Source organism: Plasmodium brasilianum, chromosome 14 (genome assembly GCF_023973825.1).
Source record: "Plasmodium brasilianum strain Bolivian I chromosome 14, whole genome shotgun sequence".
Lineage (NCBI taxonomy): Eukaryota > Apicomplexa > Aconoidasida > Haemosporida > Plasmodiidae > Plasmodium > Plasmodium brasilianum.
The window spans coordinates 1,948,270-1,969,098 of record NC_090127.1 but is presented as its reverse complement, the minus strand read 5'-3'; the positions used below and the strand labels follow the sequence as shown (position 1 = coordinate 1,969,098).

The 20,829-nt window shown below is 27.9% G+C and overlaps 4 protein-coding genes across 4 annotated transcripts; 3 read left to right on the top strand and 1 right to left on the bottom strand.

Moving 5' to 3' along the window:
• Positions 1-953: 953 nt before the first annotated feature.
• MKS88_005642 (uncharacterized protein) lies at positions 954-6,880 on the top strand (the record flags this gene model as incomplete). Its single annotated transcript, XM_067218923.1, has 3 exons — positions 954-4,425; positions 4,992-6,480; positions 6,787-6,880. The coding sequence occupies 3 exons, from the start codon at positions 954-956 to the stop codon at positions 6,878-6,880; spliced, it is 5,055 nt and encodes a 1,684-aa protein (XP_067070850.1).
• A 1,055-nt stretch (positions 6,881-7,935) lies between these two features.
• On the top strand, positions 7,936-8,607 carry MKS88_005641 (splicing factor 3B subunit 6; the record flags this gene model as incomplete). The annotated part of the gene is made up of 2 exons (XM_067218922.1): positions 7,936-7,991; positions 8,334-8,607. The coding sequence occupies 2 exons, from the start codon at positions 7,936-7,938 to the stop codon at positions 8,605-8,607; spliced, it is 330 nt and encodes a 109-aa protein (XP_067070849.1).
• Positions 8,608-9,509: 902 nt separating this feature from the next.
• Positions 9,510-10,493, bottom strand: MKS88_005640 (uncharacterized protein; the record flags this gene model as incomplete). The annotated part of the gene is made up of 1 exon (XM_067218921.1): positions 9,510-10,493. One exon carries the CDS (start codon positions 10,491-10,493, stop codon positions 9,510-9,512), a length of 984 nt encoding a protein of 327 aa, XP_067070848.1.
• A 1,689-nt stretch (positions 10,494-12,182) lies between these two features.
• On the top strand, positions 12,183-20,261 carry MKS88_005639 (uncharacterized protein; the record flags this gene model as incomplete). Its single annotated transcript, XM_067218920.1, has 9 exons — positions 12,183-16,668; positions 17,662-17,730; positions 18,179-18,244; positions 18,373-18,500; positions 18,571-18,667; positions 18,890-19,163; positions 19,498-19,584; positions 19,799-19,907; positions 20,145-20,261. The coding sequence occupies 9 exons, from the start codon at positions 12,183-12,185 to the stop codon at positions 20,259-20,261; spliced, it is 5,433 nt and encodes a 1,810-aa protein (XP_067070847.1).
• Positions 20,262-20,829: the final 568 nt, after the last annotated feature.

Below are 20,829 nucleotides of genomic sequence, written 5' to 3'. Positions count from 1 at the left end.
ATGTATACCTAAATACACCTGCACACATTTTTTCAAGCATGTGCAATGTCTCTATTCAAACAACAATGTACGCAAAAACAAGCGAACAACAGTATGACCAAACATTGCCTACAATTCCTCTTCATGCTCTTTCATTAACGGCTAGAAAAAAAAAAAAAAAAAAAAAAAGAAAAAAAAAAGAAAAAAAAAAGAAAAGAAAAAAGGAGGTACTTTTCAGTTAAAATAATAATGTTGCGCAGCTGTGACATTACAACAACATAGCAAAGTAGCATTGTAGTATTATGGCATGATGAAAGGATAAGAGTTCTGAACATTGGGGGTGGGTGGGGGAGAATTATCTTGACATACTCGTTCTGAATATCTGCGGTAGGGTGATGCACGCACAAAAAAATTAAAAATTAAAAAAACAAAACTGATTGAACAAAACAAAACTGACTGAACAAAACAAAACTGACTGAACAAAACAAAAATAGCTGAACAAAAACAAAAATGGCTGAACAAAACAAAAATAGCTGAACAAAACAAAAATAGCTGAACAAAACAAAAATAGCTGAACAAAACAAAAATAGCTGAACAAAACACTTCAATAGAGGATAACTTGGCTCAACAATGCCACAAAGAGAAAATGGAACAATCCAGATGAAAATAAAATGACGAAGGTCGACTTACTAATGTAATATACTACTAATGTAATATACTACTAATGTAATATACTACTAATGTAATATACCACGTTTGTTACGTGCTCATACAAGCAGCAGGAACGTCAGTGTGTTCTACAAAAATAGGCAAAATGAAAATCTGTATTTTGAAGTCTCAAAAAATATAAAAAATTTAAAATTTTAAAAAAATTGCGCAAAGAGAAAAGAAAAAAACAAAACATCGCGTGAAGGTGATAAAATTATATTTTTAGGAAAATGGTACCTCCTTAAAATGAACAAAAAGGAACGAAAATGCTTAGCAATGCGAAGAAAATAAATTATTTAAAAAAAATCCTATATAGAGAAAAAGGAAAAAAAAAAAAAAGAAATTTTAATAATTGCAAAAAAGTTTATTACAACAATATATACAGCGAAAAGGTATCTTTTTCATATAAAAATAAGAGACTAATACAAATAATAGAATTATATAAAAAAGAAAGAAGTATTTTTTTTATTAATCATCATTTGAATATTAAAAAATGGAACACAGGGAAGGAGTTACCCATCGGAAGTGGCAACATAAAAAGCCTAATTCTACATCACTCTGACAAGAATAGTAAAAGTTTTAACAATGAGGATGGAACTAACGGAGCGAGCAGTAATAGTGATGTACATACGTGTGTGAGATCTTACATCAAAAGACATGATTATATAGATGATAAAAGTCATAAAGATGATAAAGATGATTATAGGTATACGGCAAAAAAGCTGAATTGCTTTATGAATGCACCATCTTGTCCAAAAGTGAAGGTAGATACAAATATGCCAGTAAAAGAAATTAAAAATAATTATATCAATAAGCTTAGTAATGAGCAAAATGAACCGGATATGTGTAATTATACTAATGTGCATGAGGGAAAGAAAAAAAAAATAATAAAAAAAAAAAAAAAAAAAGAGCTATTTCATAGTGCGGACAAAAATGCATATCTCCTGTGGGCACAAGGACAGTACGCCGCTTTAAGGGAAAAAAAAAGCATCATTGCTGTAGAGAAGTATGCAGAACAATGTGAACGAAGTGAAAATGAAAGAAACAAGTTAATTATAAAATATGAAATGAGAAATGTAAATAACTTAATGACGATATTAACGAAATGTCAAGAGTACAACTATGTAGACCATACGTTATATGATGATATATATAGCCTTTTATTATTATATTTATGTAGGGAGAAAAATATAGATTTAAAAGGATTAATAGAAATTTCGCTTATCTTTATCAAATTAAACTATATTAATGAGGAATATTTTAATTACCTATTTTTACATATCTTAAGTTTGCATATCTTATCAAATGATGACTTAGTACCAATCCTCCGCATACTTTCTTCTATTAAAAAGATAAGCATTTTGCATGTTTTATTTTTATATAAAAGTAATTTCATGCTTGTACATAGGTTGTATTCGTTTTCTCTTTATCAGTTGTATAACATACTAAACTGTTATTTAAAAATATATAAACATATGTGCATTTTGAAAGAGCATGAACAATGTGCAGGTAAAAATGATCCACATTTTTGCAAAATTTCTGACAATATTAGGAGCGGTGAAAAAATAAACTCCGATGATTTTGTAGCTTTTTATAAATTGAATTTTGAAAAGGAAGGAGATGAACAGACAATAATAAAGAAGAAAAAAAATTCCATTGATTTTTTATTTTTTCTTATAGATTGCTTGAATAGGAAAAAAATTACGATAGAAAACATAAGCAGGATTGTAAATACGTATGATTGTCTTCAGGAGCCTTTTTTTTCTTATATTAAGAAAAAGATTGGAAATTTTTTTTTGAAAAAAGTAAAAAGCGAATATGTCTTATATAACAGGGATGAAAGGAAGTGCTTATACAAAGTAAGAGATTGTATATTACAAAAAATTCAAAAAGAGAGTAAAAACAAAGAGACAGGAAAAAATGAAGGATACCCTTTGAAAATAAACAGAACAGATAGTCATATAGAAAAAGGCGATTTATATAGGAGTAGCGTAAACTCCCCTATTGTTCTCGAAAACAATATATTAAGGAGTAAATCAGCTTATTGTGGGATAAAGAATTCGGAAATTATTCAACTAAAATTAATTAAAAAGTTGAAAAGAAAAATAAGCGCCAGGGTATTCATACCCTTTATAATGATACTCGACAATGGTGGCTACAGGGTTAGCGGAGGGGCGGTAAGAGGCGTATGCAGAACTGGATACGGCAGCACAGCTAGTAGAGCCCACGAAAACGCATGCATAAGTGGAAGTAATCTGTACGACTTCTTCTACTACAACTACAAACACATGAATTTAATGTTTGACCCGAAAAATTTGGTGATAACATTGAGCTGTTTTTCTAAGAAATGCAGAATTTTGAGCGATGAAGTTCTGAACATGTTAACTGACTTGATTAAAAAAAAAATAAATTATTTTAACCATGAACAAATTATAGATATAATGAACAGTTTTTCGAATATAAGAAATGATAAAATATCAAATGGTATTTTTAATTTTTTGGCTAGGTTTTTATTTGATAATAATAAAATAATTTATTTGAAAGATAGGCACATCAATATTTTACTGAACGTGTTAATAAAAAAAAAGTATTTTATAAATGAAGACGTAATTCATTTTATATGCAATTTTGTTGTAAATCATAAACCCTATTATAAAAATTTTAAGAACATTTATATTTATTTTTTTTTTCATTTCCACTTTAATAAATTAAATGATCATTTTTTAAATTCAATGTATTATTCTCTTCTTAGTAAAAAAAGTCCTATTAGCAATTTTGAAAACTTAAATAAAGCTTTTTCATGCACATTAGTATTGTCAAGTAATGTAAAATATCAAAAGAAAATTTTTGAACTAATTGGTACCTCTGTATTGTGCATTTTGAAAAAAATTAACTTAGAAAGTAACACCATATGCCCAAAATATTTGAAAAGTATTGTTGATTTTATTTTTTATTTTAATAGTTCAATAACGAAAGAGGTTTATAAGGGGTATGAAAGTGGTTTAAAAAAAATAAGAAAATTATCTCAATCAAATGGCACTATTCATTTTATTCATAATACAATATACTGCAAAAAAATGAAGAGAGGAAGTAATTATAACTCGTGTAGAATAGGGGGGAGAGTGGAAAAGAAAAAAAAAAAGATGCTACTTTACTATTGCACCAACTCTTACAATAACATATACTATATGACTGCTTCGTTCGATGTGAGAATATTCATTTTAATTAAAAAAATTTTTGACAAAATTTTTAAACAGGAAAAATGCACAACCATCAGCAGCGAATACATTATTCTTTTGATAAAAACAATGTCTAACTTAAGTGAATTACAGAAAAAAATTATGCATATAAAGAAAAGCTACACCTATTTCTACATAAACCAAAAATGGATTAGTAAGAAGAACAAATTTACAAATTGCTATTTTTTAAAAATAATTAATGAAATTAGAAACAATATTTTGCTGTTCTTACACGACGCTGATAAAGAAAAAATATTTTTTTCCAATATTTGTATGTTAAGAAGTAACTACATATTTGAGTACCTCAATAACGAAGAACCCATATGTTCATATATTCGGAAAAGCATAGATGAAATAAAAAAAAAAAAAAAAGTTAGTACATCTCATGTTATTTTGCTCATGTATTTTTTAAGTGCTTATAAAATTGATGAAATAATTTTAACTAACAGAAGCATAAAATTGAAAGAGAATTGTTCTAATCAGGGTGGACGGCGAGCAGGTAATGAAAACTTTTTGCTTGCACAAGGGGGTTACGTCAAACTTTCTCTTGTTTTTGTCCATTTATTGGTTCATTTATTTGTCCATTTATTTTTATTATGTTTTTGCGTGAAATGTTCATGCAAATGTAACTCCCCGTGTTGCACTGCTAATAATTTTCAATTTTCACTATGTGTTGTCCGTACGACTGACTCGTATGTAACAGTGTATATGTGTAAATATTTGTGTGTAAATATTTGTGTATAGATATTTGTGTGTAAATACGTATGTATAAATTCATATGTGCAAATATTTATGTGGGCATATGTTTATGTATGCATATGTTTATGTGTGCATATGTTTATGTGGGCATATGTTTATGTGTGCATACGTTTATGTGTGCATATGTTTATGTGTGCATATGTTTATGTGTGCATATGTTTATGTGTGCATACGCTTATGTGGGCATATGTTTATGTGGGCATATGTCTATGTGGGCATATGTCTATGTGGGCATATGTCTATGTGGGCATATGTTTATGTGGGCATATGTTTATGTGCGCGCGCTGGTTTGCTTCATTTTTTTAGAGCTGGAAAAGTTAGAGAGAAGCCTGATAGAAGCCTTTTTGGAGGTCAACAAGTTGAAAAACACTGAAGACAAAAGAGAGGAGTTAATTTCGTTTATTTATAACGAGAAAAAAAGAAAAAAATCTAGAGTAAAGAATGTGATAAAAAATTTTCTTTTAACGTATAAATTTACAGATTATAACTACTTAGCAAAATTTCAATATAAAAAAAATGTGTACATGAACAGAATATTTAATAAATATGTGGAAAAAAAAATGCTAAAAAGAAGAATAAAAAAAATGGATGATATGGCTAAGTTAAATGATAGTTTTAAAAATATAAATAAATATAATAAATATTTAATATATATATTTCTGAAAAAATGGAAGAAAAAAAAAAAAAAATATTTAATACTCAAGTCTACTAGCCATTCTGGACATATAAATGAAAATAATTTAATTGAGTTATTGCTTAGTGCTATTATGGTATCCATCAGATATGTTATAGGTAACCAAAACAGCAACAATCATTTTTCTCTTTATGAAAAATTAATCATATTCGTATTAAACCAAATGATACTTTTAAAAAAACCCAAAATAGTTAACATTAATTATCATATATATTTTAAACTCATCTTATGTATTAATGCTCTGAAATATATGTTTCATAAGTTGTTTCGAAATTATTTTTATATTTTAATGTATTGGAAAAAAGTAATTGGCAAAAATATAGGAAATGAAAAAACTCTTCGGAATTATTTGGATTATGTAAAAAGTGAAGCAATAAATGAGAAAGAAAAGTTAAACATTGTGAGTATGTCCACAAATCGGGAGGACAGCATAAACAGAATTCCACAAAGTTGCACACGTGATAATATTTCATTAAACGAAAAAATAAAAAATAGTAAAATTAATGTACATAATTGTTCTTTCTTAAATTTATTAGATTATCCATGTATTTCCCAAACAAGATACAATTATAAATTAAGAGAAAATAAATATCCATCTTTTGAAAATAAATTTTATTTCAAAAATTATAGTTGCTATAAGAATATTGTTCATCATAATATTTATGAACAGTTCCGGTTTTTACAAAATAACTCTCATACACTTTACTTGTATATCATGTATTTAAAGAAAAGGTTAATGAAAAAGAGTAATCAACAAAAAAGGAAAAAAAAAAAAAGAAATTTTAAAGATAAAATAAACCTAAAGTGTAACAAAAATAAAAGCATATTATTCAAAAATAATTTTAAAATACTTGATGTGAAAAAAATAGAATTTTTTCATAATCATATAATACAGGTTGACACATATAAAAACGACAATACAAATGTCAACACCCATTTTTTCTTTATATATTCCTCCTTTAACGTGAACACAATAATAGCAGATAATATAAATAACAGTACGCAAACCAAAAAAAACAAGGAACAAACATTTTTTAAAAGAGAGTTCTCTTTAACATTGTTTTTAGCACAAATCATTTTACACAAGAAGTACCTGACTGGGTAATAACAAGAAATGGAAAATTATGCGCCGTAAAAAATGCAACTGCAATTTATGCTTGTGACTAAGGCAGTATATATGCATATAAACATAAAAATATAGTTATATTTATATATACAAATGTAAACATACATATATATTTACATACATATATATTTACATACATATATATTTACATAAATTATACACATGTGTACGTGTGCCTTTTCCTGCCAACGCTATTCATGAGACTGCACCCCACATGTATATTTACCACCTATGTATTTATTTAACATTTATTTTTATTGTACCTTGTTTTCTTTTTGTAGGTTTAATTTAATTCCCATATGCTATGATGAGCTAAACAACATTCATAGTAAAAAATCCCTTTATATATATTTATCAACAAAACTGCAAAGTTGAAGAATGACTTTTGGCCTTTTATTTTTACAGCATTTTGTCGTAATCTGAAAACATCTCATATTTACAGTATTAATTTAATTAAAAAAAAAAATTAAAAATTTTTTTAATAATGCAGACGTTATATTAACTTATAAATTTAATTGAGTCTTGTTTAAATTAATTTCAAACATTGAAATGAATCTATTCTTCCATAAATAAGGATATACATATATATATGGCATTTTTTTTTTTTTTTTTTTTTTTTTTGTATATTGTTTTTCGAACAGAACTTGAATTTTTTAAATAAATTAATCTGATATCGTATGCGTATCTACATATATATATGCATAAATACATATATATAATACGTGTACATTTATTTTTCATTCACTTAATCTTTTTTTTTTTTTTTTTTTTTTTTTTTGTACTGCTATCTTTGATTTGTTTTTCTTTCATATTTAAAAAATATTTGCTATTTGTTATTAATTTTTTTTTCTTTTAATTTATCAAAAAATAAACGTATTTTTGTGTAAAATTATATTCTTCTCTTAATTTTTGAACAAATATATAGGATATAGTTATTCCGCAAGTTGTATTTTTAATTAATATAAAGAAGCCTTTTTTGTTTCCTTATTCGAAATTTGATTAAATTTGCTTACTGCAATTTTGTTATATATATATATATATATATATATATATATATGTACATATATGGAAGTAAAAAAGCAAAATAATAATTACTTTGTTTATATACCGGTATGCTGTACATTTGTGGAGTACTAAAAAGTAAAACTTTTTATTTGTAAATATAATTTAAAATCTACATGTTGAATTGGAAAGAGTGTTTTTTAATATATATATTATTAGCACCACTTGAATAGTTTACACAGTTCATTGTTATAATTTCCTGTATTAACTTTATTGTACTTAATAAAAACTCATATTTTGCTAATTTTTCGTATTAATTTTGTTTAACGATTTTTCAAACTTTAAAGGCTTTTCGCATTACGTGGATATACATATACTTATACATGCATATGTGCAGGTATCATTTTTTCTACTAAAGCACTTTTTCAATGTCCAGAAGAAGCATACGTTTACCTGCAGAGGTCAGCAGAATTCTTTATGTAAGGTAGGGCTCATATTTACATAATACTTTAGTAAATGATACTGAACTTGAAAAAGTATTTTATTCTTCCCTCAAATTTTTGTCATTGTTGTTCCTGTGTACACAAATTATGATGAGATAAAAGTTTTGTCAGTTAAGCACAACATTGTGTGTATATTTATATATATGTATTTACATGTATGTATGTATTTACATGTATGTATGTATGTATGTATACATTTACATGTATGTATGTATACATTTACGTTTATGTATGTGTGTACGGGAGTACATAAATACATGTGCATGTACATGCATTAATTGGAAAGTACAAACTTAAAACGAATGTTTCTACCTTTTGCTCAGAAATTTGCCATATAAAATATCAGCAGATGAACTATATGACATATTTGGGAAATATGGAACAGTCAGGCAAATAAGAAAAGGAAATGCTGAAGGAACAAAAGGAACGTCTTTTGTTATATATGATGATATTTACGATGCAAAAAATGCTTTGGATCATTTGTCGGGTTTTAATGTAGCAGGAAGATATTTGGTTGTTCTATATTATGACCCAGTGAAGGCTCAAAAAAAGAAAGAACTACAGGAAAAACTAAAAAATGAAAAAGAATCCTCATAAAATTCGAATTTAACAAATTTTGGCACTAAGTCGCACCTTGTGGTATTTCTATATTTAAAAAGAATAGTTTGAGGGATAAAGACCGAAGGAGCGAAGGGGCGAAGGGGCGAAGGGGCGAAGGGGCAAATGGATAAAGGAATAAAACAATACAGTCCCCAAAGAATATACATCCAAATAAATACTATGAAAAGGAACTTAATATGCAGCTAAAATGACACTGTTCGTATTCATATTCGTCATATTAAGCATATTCGTCATATTAAGCATATTCGTCATATTAGTCATATTAGTCTTATCACATTTTTTTAACCTTTTACGTACAATTGTAATGGAGATAGGTAGGAGGAATGCATATTATTTTATGGAGTTTTATAGAGTGGGGTACCGAATTAAAATTTTTTTTTTTTTTTGTGTGCAAATTACCCACAAATGCGTACATTTTTGTAATCATAGATAGAATTAATAATATCTTGTATTTTATTGTTTTATATTATGTATATTAGTTCTTTTATTAGCAAACTAAAAACTAATAAAAACATTTTCTTTTAAAAATGATGAATTTTTTGAAATGATGGTTTTCAGCCAAACGTTTTTAGTTTCCATGAAGCAATTAAAACATAAAAATAAAAAAAATAGAAAAAGCAAGTAATAAAAACAAGTAAATAATAAAAAAAAAGCAATAAAAACAAGTAAATAATAAAAAAAAAAAAATTGCAAGAGACAGCAAGTGAACATATCATCTTTCTTTATACTGTAATTTATGCGTGCCATGTGTGCTCATATATATATATATATATATATATATATATATATATATATATGTATACATGTACATATGACACATTTGGAATATGATCATAAAATAATTGCACCCCTCCCTCCCCTTTTAAAGGACCATAGTTTCATTTCTTTTTAGGGATTTTTTGCTTAGGCTTATGGAGATACACATAGCCACCTTTCATTGTGTAGACATTCATTTTGACTATTTTATATAATCGATGAGAAACTGACCCGACATATTTTTTGTTATATCCATAGACATTTATTATGGTACCAGTTTTGTCTACATCTATATTAACATATTTTTTATGCATAGTTAACACTCTTGTAATATCAATATTTTTTGTTCCTATACCTAAACGGACAAAAATTTTTTTAACTTTTTTTGTTCTATTTCTGTTCTGTTTTTGTTCTTCAGAAGTTTTAACATCTTCTTCCTTCTCATTTTCATCTACATTTTCATCTACATTTTCATCTACATTTTCATTATTTTTTTCTTCTATCATTTTTAAATCCTTATGTGGTTTCTTAAAATTGTAATATTGTTTTATGTTATTCCTATAATTTATTTTAATTGGCGTATAATTTATATCTTCATAATAACATTTAACACCTTTTCCAGATAAAATTATTTGAACAGAGTAACCACATGATAAATCCTTCATTTTGTTCTCAATTTTTTTATGTTCAATATGTCTTTTGTTACAACTTGATATTAGAGCTATATCTTTCTTAATTTCTCCTTCTTCTTCTATAAGCATATGGTAAAACCCCATGTTGTAATTTTTACCGAAAAAATAAAATCCCCCTAATTTTGATACCGTCCCAGGCCACTTGGTAAAATAAAAGTTTTTTACTTTTATTAAATTGTTACCATAATATTTATCTTGATATTGATGTAAATTATTCTTACCTACATTAGAATTATAGTTTCCTTCTTTTGCAAAAATGCTATATCCATAACTTCCTGAAACACCAAAATGTCTTTTATAAAGAATATTTATCCCTTGCTTTTTATTACTTACCCATTTATTAAAAAACCTGCATCCCTGGTCAGGTAAAATTATAGTAAAACTTTTCCTTTTGTGCAGTAAATTGTGCAACATTTTAAAAATATGTATCCCACTGTTTCGATTAGTAAAAGTAGGAAACAAAAAATAAGATGTTACATATTATTGAATCCACCAAATTTTGTTTTCTTACTTTCTCTTTCTTTCTTTCTTTCTTTCTCTTTCTTTCTTTCTTTCTTTCTTTCTCTTTCTATCTTTCTCTCTTTTTTTTTTTTTTTTTTTTCTCGTGAACATACAACTCTTTTTATGTATTACTATACATTTTGCATAAATTATACACACACATACACATAAACATACACACACGTTAAAAAGGGATATAAATAAAAAAAAAAAAAAAAAAAAAAAACTCATTCGAAAACAGCTAATTTTATCATTTTGGCCAACTTTGTTCATATATTTTTACTTTTTTTGAATTTATTTATGACCACGTAAGGGAAAAAAAAAAAAAATAGGAAGCACAAAACATAAAATATAATAATAAACGATGAAATAAAGGGCTGAAAAAATAAAGTACAAAATAGAGAAAAATAAATCAGTTAATCAGTAAAAACCCCGAACTAATTGTCTAAATAAAGTATTGTAATGCAATTCTTTTTTGCTATGTTTCCATGTATAAATTATTGCATTTTCAGTTGGATTATGCTATTTTGCCTCTATATGTAACGGATGATATGTTCAGAAAATTTATATTTCTTTTAGGGCGTAATTTATTAAATGTTAATATAAATATATATTTTTTTTTCCCACCTAATAAGATACAAACGGTGAATTATGTTAAATAAATGGTATTTGCCACTACAAAGTAATGTACATCTTTATATATATGTATATTATGCATGAATATATGTATGCATGTATGTATTTTATTTTATTTTTATTATTACTAAAAGGGCATACATTAGTGAAAACTGCGCTCATTTTAAATTTCACCAAATATATATTATTATGTAACTTTGCGTGTCGTTTGAGAAGAAAAATTTAGAAATATCCCGCAATCGCGTTTATAAAACTAGGATTGCGTCGAAAGATCTCTTTTATTTTATTGTATTTTGTTAAATATTATTTTGTTATGTTATATTTTATTATATCATATTATATTCCATTGTATCACATTCCATTGTATCACTTTCCATTGTATCACATTCCATTGTATCACTTTCCATTGTATCACTTTCCAATGTATCACTTTCCATTGTATCACTTTCCATTGTATCACATTCCATTGTATCACTTTCCATTGTATCACTTTCCAATGTATCACTTTCCATTGTATCACTTTCCAATGTATCACTTTCCATTGCATCCTATTATGTTGTAACACATTTTATTTTAATAGAAGAAATATTATATGCTGATCCGTCCGTTTTGCATATTACAAGAAATGATGAAAGTGTATTACTAAAATGACCAACAATAAATTAGCGAGTATCAACCTCATTTTAAAAAGAAGAACGAAACTATAAGGACACACAGTTAGTACTTCATTCTGTCGATTCGGTTATATCTAACCAAGTATTTGAGTAGTAATACGTGTGATGTGCTATACCTATTTGTTATTAAAGAAAAGACTATATGTATGTATATTTTTACATGTACATATACATATACGTATATGTATATATATATATATATATATATATATATATATATATATATATATATATATATATATATGTGTATATACTTTCCCATTTACGTATATATATTTATATTTGCGCACAAATGGGTAAAAGTAGGGCGAACAACGTTGTGAAAAATAAGGGCAAAGTCAAAAAGGACACAAAAGGAAAAAGGTTAAGTAACAATTGTAATAAAAGGGAAAGAAAAAAAGAAAAATTGAAAAAAGCATGCAATACTTCAAGTAGTGAGAGTGATATTTACTTTTATAATGATATTCAGAGATGGAAAAATAACATTAAAGTACCAGTGTGGCTCAAAAAACCAAAAGATAAAGAATCGTTATATGAATTTTATAAAAATATAATAAGGAAATTATTAAGAGTTAAAAATAAAATAAGAGCATACAAAATACAAGAATCGTATCTAATGGATTGTTTACAAAAATGTATGATAGATTTAAATCTAAATTCAACAAACGCACCGAATTTTATGAATTATGAATTATATAAAAATTTAATTAACAGTCATCATGATGTAAACTCTTCTTCACAGCATGTTGATAGTTCTCTTAGAATCGATACTTGTTTTCCAAATAATAACATAACAGAAGGTGGTACAACCACACATAATAACTTAGTATTACATGGTTGTAATACCAATGTCGAAAAAGATTTGCATTGTGAAGATAACATTTGTTTCAGCCAGTCTGATGGGAACGAAATGGACAGGGGGAAAGACACTACTGGTGGTAGCGCAAATAGTGGAAATAGCGCTAGTAGCGGTAATAGCGGCAATAGTGGCAATAGCGGCAGTAGCGGCAGTAGCGGAAGTAGTGGAAGTAATGGAAGTAATGGAAGCAGTAGCAATAGCTGCAATGGAAACAAAAGCTCTAGGAGCTTCAAAAAGGATGACATTCATTCATGTGAGATTAACCTTGTGGAAAACCTTAAAATGGAGTGCAAAAATAATTCTATAGAAAAGGATATAAAATACTTGTTAGATATGTTGAAGAAGGTTCTATTAATAAAAGAAGACAAAAAGAAAAAAGACGATTTAATGAGTAAAGTTTTCAACAAAGTAATAATTCCTGGTGGTTTTTTTGAAAATAATAATTTTTGCCCCATCTTTATGAGCTTGTTAAAACTAGATTTATACAATGCATGTAATAACAATGGAGAACAGTTAAATTCAAAACTGATGAATCTTATTATGATGTTAAACAATTTTAATGAGGGTGCTCCTCAGTCAACTACATCTACGAAAGGGCAGAAAGAAGAACAGAAGGAGGTAGCAAAAAACCTAGCAGAAGGACAAAAAGAAGAACAGAAAGACGTAACAAAAGATATAGCAATAGAAGGACAGAAGGAAGAACAGAAAGACAAAACAACAAATCACGTATTGCCTGTCAATTCGCATAAGGAAGATTTAAATTTTTTAAAAAGTCAGTGTTCATTATATAAGTTATCTCAATACTGTATAGAGAAGAATGTAATAGTAAATAATGAGATAGTCTCATTTGATACTGTTTATATTTACTATGAAAAAAAAGATGATACTACTACTAAATGGACCGAAAAATTAGAAGAAACAAGTAACCATAAAAGTTATAAGTCATATAATGTTAAGTCGTTTGAGGGAATGCTAGACATTTCGAGGAAGAAACATTCGTCACTGTGTTATCTTGATAATAAAGCTGCTATTCTGAAAAATGATGGTCATGAATGTAGAGACAGTGGAGGTGTAGATGAAGATGAATATGATGAAAGTGTAAATGAAGAAGCAGATGATGGTATAGATGATGAAAATGTAAATGAAGAAGCAGATGATGGTATAGATGATAAAGATGCATATGATGAAGGTGAAAATAATGAATGTGCAATTGATGGGAATTCCAAAAATGCTAATTGGCTAAAAGAATGTGAAAATAGGTCGGGTATCTTATGTTCAAATGATAGTAAACTGGTTGAATGCCCTGATAAATGTAATCGGAATGAAATTTTTTCTTTGTCCAATGATTATAGTTCTAAAGAGAATAATCCTACAACACATTTTAACAAACTAGTAGATGATAAAGAAGTATACGAAATTTCAAGTTGTAATGATGAGGATCAACAAACATGTGAAAAAGAAATACACTCTTATAAGAATTTAAGCACATATAACAAAATGGAGGTTAATAATACTGGAACAACATCGAACAATATTTTTAAAAATGGAAACAGGATGAATAAAGAACAAGAAGGAGTTAATGGTCGAAAGAATCATCTGGCATATCATAACGGAGGTGGAAACGTAACTACAAGTGAGTACAAAGTTAATAAAGATAATTGCAAAAATGGAAAAAGTGGAGGAGAAAATGTGAGCATATATAATCTACAAGGAAAGGAAGAAATACATAAGGGTACAAACATTGACTCATCATATGTAAAAAATTATGATATATCCGTAGAAGAAATTTCTGACGTGTTTATAAATAACAAGAATATATGTACAGGTCAGGAGAACAGTGTGTTAAATATAGAAAGTAATCAATTAATTAGAGATGATGTACAGAACAGTAAACTAGAATACAATGAACAGGGTGTATACAAAAAGGGCGCCAAGAAAAATGTGTGTAGAAGAAAACCATGCCCAAGTGATATGCGAAGAGGAGGGCACCTTGATGAAGTCATTGTCTCAGATCTTTCCTTAAGAGAACAAAAAATTAGTAATGGTAATAAAAAGAAAAAATATATGTGCAGCGATAAGTTTGAGGGCAACTACACCCCATTAACGTGTAGTAGAGGTGCAAACAACAACAGCAGGAGCAGCAGTAATGACAACATGAATTGCAATGTTGAAAATGAAAATTGCTCAAATGAAGAAAACAAATGTTACAATGTAAATACGGGTGAAAGCTTTACTAGATGTAAAGGATTATATGTTATTTCATCGAATGACGATTATGGAAGTTTCAAGTCGTGTGAAGGGAGTGATTGTACGAATAGAAGTAGTGGTATGAATGGAAGTAGTGGTATGAATGGAAGTAGTGGTATGAATGGAAGTAGTGGTATGAATGGAAGTAGTGGTATGAATGGAAGTAGTGGTATGAATGGAAGTAGTGGTATGAATGGAAGTAGTGGTATGAATGGAAGTAGTGGTTTGAATGGAAGTAGTGGTATGAATGGAAGTAGTGGTAGGAGTCAAAGTAAAAACAAAATGCATGATGAAAAAAATTGTGAGCACATTGTTATAGATGAAAAGGGAAGTGAAGGGCACCCCTTTGAGGAGGGTTTCACAAATAGAAGCGAGTTTATAAATAAGTATAGCTTTAAAAATGAGTGTAAACATGAGGAAAAAATTGCAAAAGCATGGCCAAACACTAATCATTTTTGTAATACACATTACTATGATAACTTAAGTGCTTATAATGCAAAACATACCCCTAAGGACTTATCAAATCCTGAAACTATAATTCTAGAAAAGTATGATACATTACCATATGATGTGTATATAAGGAATGTAAATACTAACAAGGATAAGATAAAAAAAACAACTATAAAGGATACTGCTAGTTTAAACAAAGGTTGTTTCAAAATAAGTGCACACATTAATACATCTGATAAACATAATATCGAATGTTGTTCTACTATATCAGAAGGTAGAAATGACAAAATGTATGAAGAGGAGAAAACAAATATAAAAACATATGAACTAGATTCCAATGATTCAAGAAAAAAAGATAAGAGTATATACGTCTTTCAAAATAACGAAGAGATGTGCAGAAATAGGATTGATATCACAAACGAAGAAGGTAAAGAAGTGGGTGGAATGAAAAGCGAAACGAACGAGGACGAAGAAGAAGAGAGAAAAAAAGACAAAAAAAAAGGGGCAATGTCCATTTTAAATATTGACATAAATAAAGCACATAATGCAGTACTAGAAGGATTGATGGAATTTTTTGGTCTTAAGAACAAAAGGCTGTCGAGAAAAATACTAATTAACGAACTGATAAAAATACAGAATTATTTAAATGAAGAAAAGGATAAATTAGCAAAAGAGAATACCATCAAGGAAATAGCTCTTTCTAGTGATGAAGTAGAATTACAGAAGGATAACATTACTCAACACATGTCTTCTTTAAATAAATTTGAAAATGAAAATTATTTCCATTGCCAAAAAACAAATAGTGTATATACTAGCAAAAAATGCAATATTAAGGATAATAGGGTGAACATAGACATGCTAAGTTTTCATAACGAAAAATTTTACACACATAGAAAGGATGATTCCTATCATAATAATTGTACGTACTTAAATGATGATTTATTGAATAGGGAAAAAGATAAATTACAAGAGGATTACATAAATCATATGAGAAGCAAAATAAAAATGATGGAATTGAAAGCTCTCTTTGAACGAATAGACGAGGCTATTACTGTGGACGAAGTTATATATACAAGTGTAATGGAGGAGAAGAAAATAGAATACAGTATTTTAAAAAAACATCTAATAGATTGCAAGTTGAATGTTAACAGGGAGATTGTCTTATCATACTGCAGGGATAGAAATGTTGAAGTTCACCTGAAAAGGAGAAAAAATCCAGACGGTGTTTAATATGCTTCGTTTGATAAGTTTCATCTGATACAATTCGTATAACATGCTTCATTTAAATAACTTTTTTATGTAACTGCGAGTGGGATATGGGGTTCCCCCAACCCGCACCTTTGGCCGCATTTCGCAGTTAGACGAATAAATATACATATTTCGTTGTTTTATTCTATAACACCTTTTAGCATTTCAGCGCCTAAAACAAGCTCGTTATTCTGTATAGTCATTTTTATGTGTATATGTTTGTGTATATGTTTGTGTATACATAGATGTGAAAATATGTATATGCATATTTGTATATGCTTATATGTATATGCTTATATGTGGGCGCTTATACGTGTGCGATTATACGCACGTGGATATGCGCGTGTGGGAAGTATCTCTTTTCAAGAACGTTGCCATGGTATGCACGCATCTATGGGGCATCGGAGATGGTTGACCAATTATAATATTTTATTGGTTCCTTCTTTCCCCTTTTTTTTTGTAATTATATATGCTAATCCTATTAAAGGTATCTAACTTCTGATTTGAAAGTTTGATTTTATTCTGTTACGTATTACTCGTTATTCGTTATTGGTTATTCGTTATTGGTTATTCGTTATTGGTTATTCGTTATTCTTAATTCGCTATTTGTTATTAGTATGTTACCTGTTTGTTATCTTTTTCAATTTTGTTCATATTTTACACTTCTTTTTATTTTATAATTCGCATTTTTTTTTACTGCATTATTTGCTATTTTTTTTTTATTTCTTCCCTATTTCTATTACTTCCTTTTTTTTGTAATTATTTTTACATGTTGAAAAATTTCATTATTACTGTTTACAACCTTTTAATGATTTTCCGAATTTTTCAAATACACAAAATAAAAGTCCTTATTTATGTAACTGCATGTAATTTGTTGACTTCCTAAAATTTTAAATCCTCTCAAGAGCATATATTTTTATTTAATCTTTTTTTTTTTTTTTTTTTTCTTTTTACCTAATTTGTATAGCAATCAATTTTGACAGAAAAATAATTGATTACACTAGGAATAAAAAAAAAAAAAAAAAAAAAAAAGCGAGTACTTAAAGAAATACAAAAAAAATATTATGTAGAAAAGAAATGTTTCAATTTTTTATTTTCTTACCTTCTTGGATGTGAATAAAAAAAAAAAAAAAAAAATTGCAACATGCTTCATGTTTGATTATGAAAATCTGAATATGGTTGCTCCTACCTCGTATACAAGAACTGGCAAATTTAATTGATGATATGTATATACTGAAGCTTTCTCAAAAATAATAAAGAAGAAAAGATTTGCCCCCGCTTTGTTATAATTTTAATTAACGCGTGTGAAAGTGCCACATTAAAAAAAAAAAAAACAAAAACAAACAAACGCCATATGCTTTATATAAGCAAATGCATATGTATGCGCGCGTATGCTCGTATGTATGTAAGAACGTACATCGATCCCATTGCATAACCTTTTAGCTCTACATTGTGGATATAACTGCCTCTACCGCATATTTTAGGGAATAGTAAGGGTGTAAATAGTAACTTAGAAAAATTGTTTGCGTTAATTAAGCGGAGGAAATGTGGTGATAAAATGACTCAAAAAATATATCCTAAAAAATCGAGAAGAAAAATAAAAGAATCTTGAAAAGGGGATATATATCAATTGAATACATCAAAAGAGGCGGTGAAATAGAAGCGCAACTATAAACAGATATAGAAGCAGACATAGATGCAGATATAGAAGCAGACATAGAAGCAGACATAGAAGCAGAAATAGAAGCAGACATAGAAGCAGACATAGAAGCAGACATAGAAGCAGAAATAGAAGCAGAAATCAACGTTGAAATAGTGGGAAGAACTAGAGGGCCGATAAATTTTAACAATAAGAGGGGGTACAAAAAATATGCAGAATATAAGTGTTGCAAGTGTTGTAGACAAAAATGACGAAAGAGAAAAATGTCCAGCAAAACTCAAAAAGTCAGGTGATTTGACAATTCTGGAAAGTGGTAAGCTGCACTTAAGAATTTGCATGAATGTCAATTGAAAGGAGAATATATTAGATCGGTTCACATGTATACATAAATGGATGCAAGAACATACAAAGTACATATATATACTGTACATACATATTGCATGCATGTACTGTATATGTTTGTGAGTATGAGTCATATGTCTTTGGATGTATGCTCATGGCCATTCATACGTTTTGTACTGTTTATTTATTTTAGAAATTAATGAAAGTAATATGATGCCAGAAATACCAAACTATGCATTAAAAGGAAATTGTGATCTATCATTAAATAAAAAGAGGGACGTTTCATCTATTCCTAAAAATAATAAAGAATATTGGTTATATCCGTCACCTCAACAATTTTACAATTCCTTACTAAGAAAGAATAAGGACATTGATATAAATTACATTGACGCTGTTGTCAATGTTCATAATGAAGTTAACGAGGAATCATGGAAGCACATACTAAAATATGAGCACATGCACAAAAAGTAACCAAGCTTATGCGTATGTATGTATACCCGCGTACAGTAGTGCATTCTACATAAATAAGCGCATATATACATGTATATACTTCTTTACGCATTTGCCATTTCCTTTGCTCCTTTCTCTGATTTTTTTTTTTTTTTTGCCCATTTGACCCTCTAAAAAGCATGTGCATTTAAAACTTTTTGTATCACATTTCGTTGCATTTAATTCTAACCTTTTTTAAGTGTTCATATGAAGTACACATATGCACACGTAAAATATATCCCCTATATACATACATACATACATACATACATACATACATATGTTTATATACGCTCCATTTGAAATTAATAGAAAATGTAGCCATGTGACCTTGCAACGATTTCTTGGAAAATTTGATGATTTAACGTTCAAGGCAAAATTTAGAAGTTTTTTTTCGAGGTGATAAACAAAAAATATACAACTGGATGTTACTAAAATAAACATACGCATACTTCTCTTTTCATATTAGCTCAACTTATTTGAATTAGAAATTTTTTTTTTTTTTACATTTGTTTGTGCATTGGCAAAAGGATGAAATGTCTGTTCCTTTATCTCATACATTTATATTCTTTTATCATGTTTTTTTTAATTTTCTCGCCTGGGAAAATATCAGATTAGGACGCCCCTTCGATAGACATGACTGGTACATCAATCGGTGCGGCACTGAAGTAAAATACATTTTAGACTACTATAACGACGAAACTATAAACGATGATAAGAATGTAAATTAAAAAAGGGAGAAATGTATACGTACATGGGTATGTGTATGTGTATGTGTTTACATTAATGCGTATATTTTGCGTATTCTCTTGTTAACTTTAACGGAGCAAGAAAATATTTCTTAACATGCAAGGAAACAAATATAATGGATTAAAGAAAAACAAAAACAAAAACAAAAACTCAAAAATTGGTTAATTTTTTAATGTTCATTTTTTATTTTTATTTTTATATTTTTGTAGATATATATTGATGTCAGGCCTGCAATGGACAGCTTTTCAAATATATGGGACCGGGTACGCTACCCGTTTTATGAATTTTATTTTAAGTATATAAAAAAATATGAATTGTTCAGGTGATTTTTCATTTGAAGAAAATTGTATATAATGAACAAAAGATTCTTTTAACACTTCCGTATAAGTTGAAAAGATGTATATATGTAAGTGTAAGTACGTACATTTATATAGACTTAAATTTGGACCGTTTTATTTTCAAAACATTTGTAAACCCATTTTTGTTTTGTTTTTATTAACACGTAAAACTGATGTTTCACAAGTATTATTTTTAAAATTAAGCAGAAAAAAAAAAAAAAAAAAAAAAGGAAAACTTGAAAATAATTCGAGTATTCATTTTTCTCTACACAAATATAAGAATTTATAAAAGCAGTAAATGAACGTTATGAAATTTTCTTTCAGAAAAATATAGACATACATGCATACATACATACATACATACATTATTTATGACTTATCACTCAGCTACAGTATCTTAGCAGAAAAACTCCCTTTTTTAAATTGGAAACACTTGAATATATATAAATGCACATATATATGCTTATATGTATGTAAGTACATGTTGGTACATATGTATTGTACATGGGTATGTATTTACGCACACAGGCAAATGGGGATCCTCGTACAAATTTGC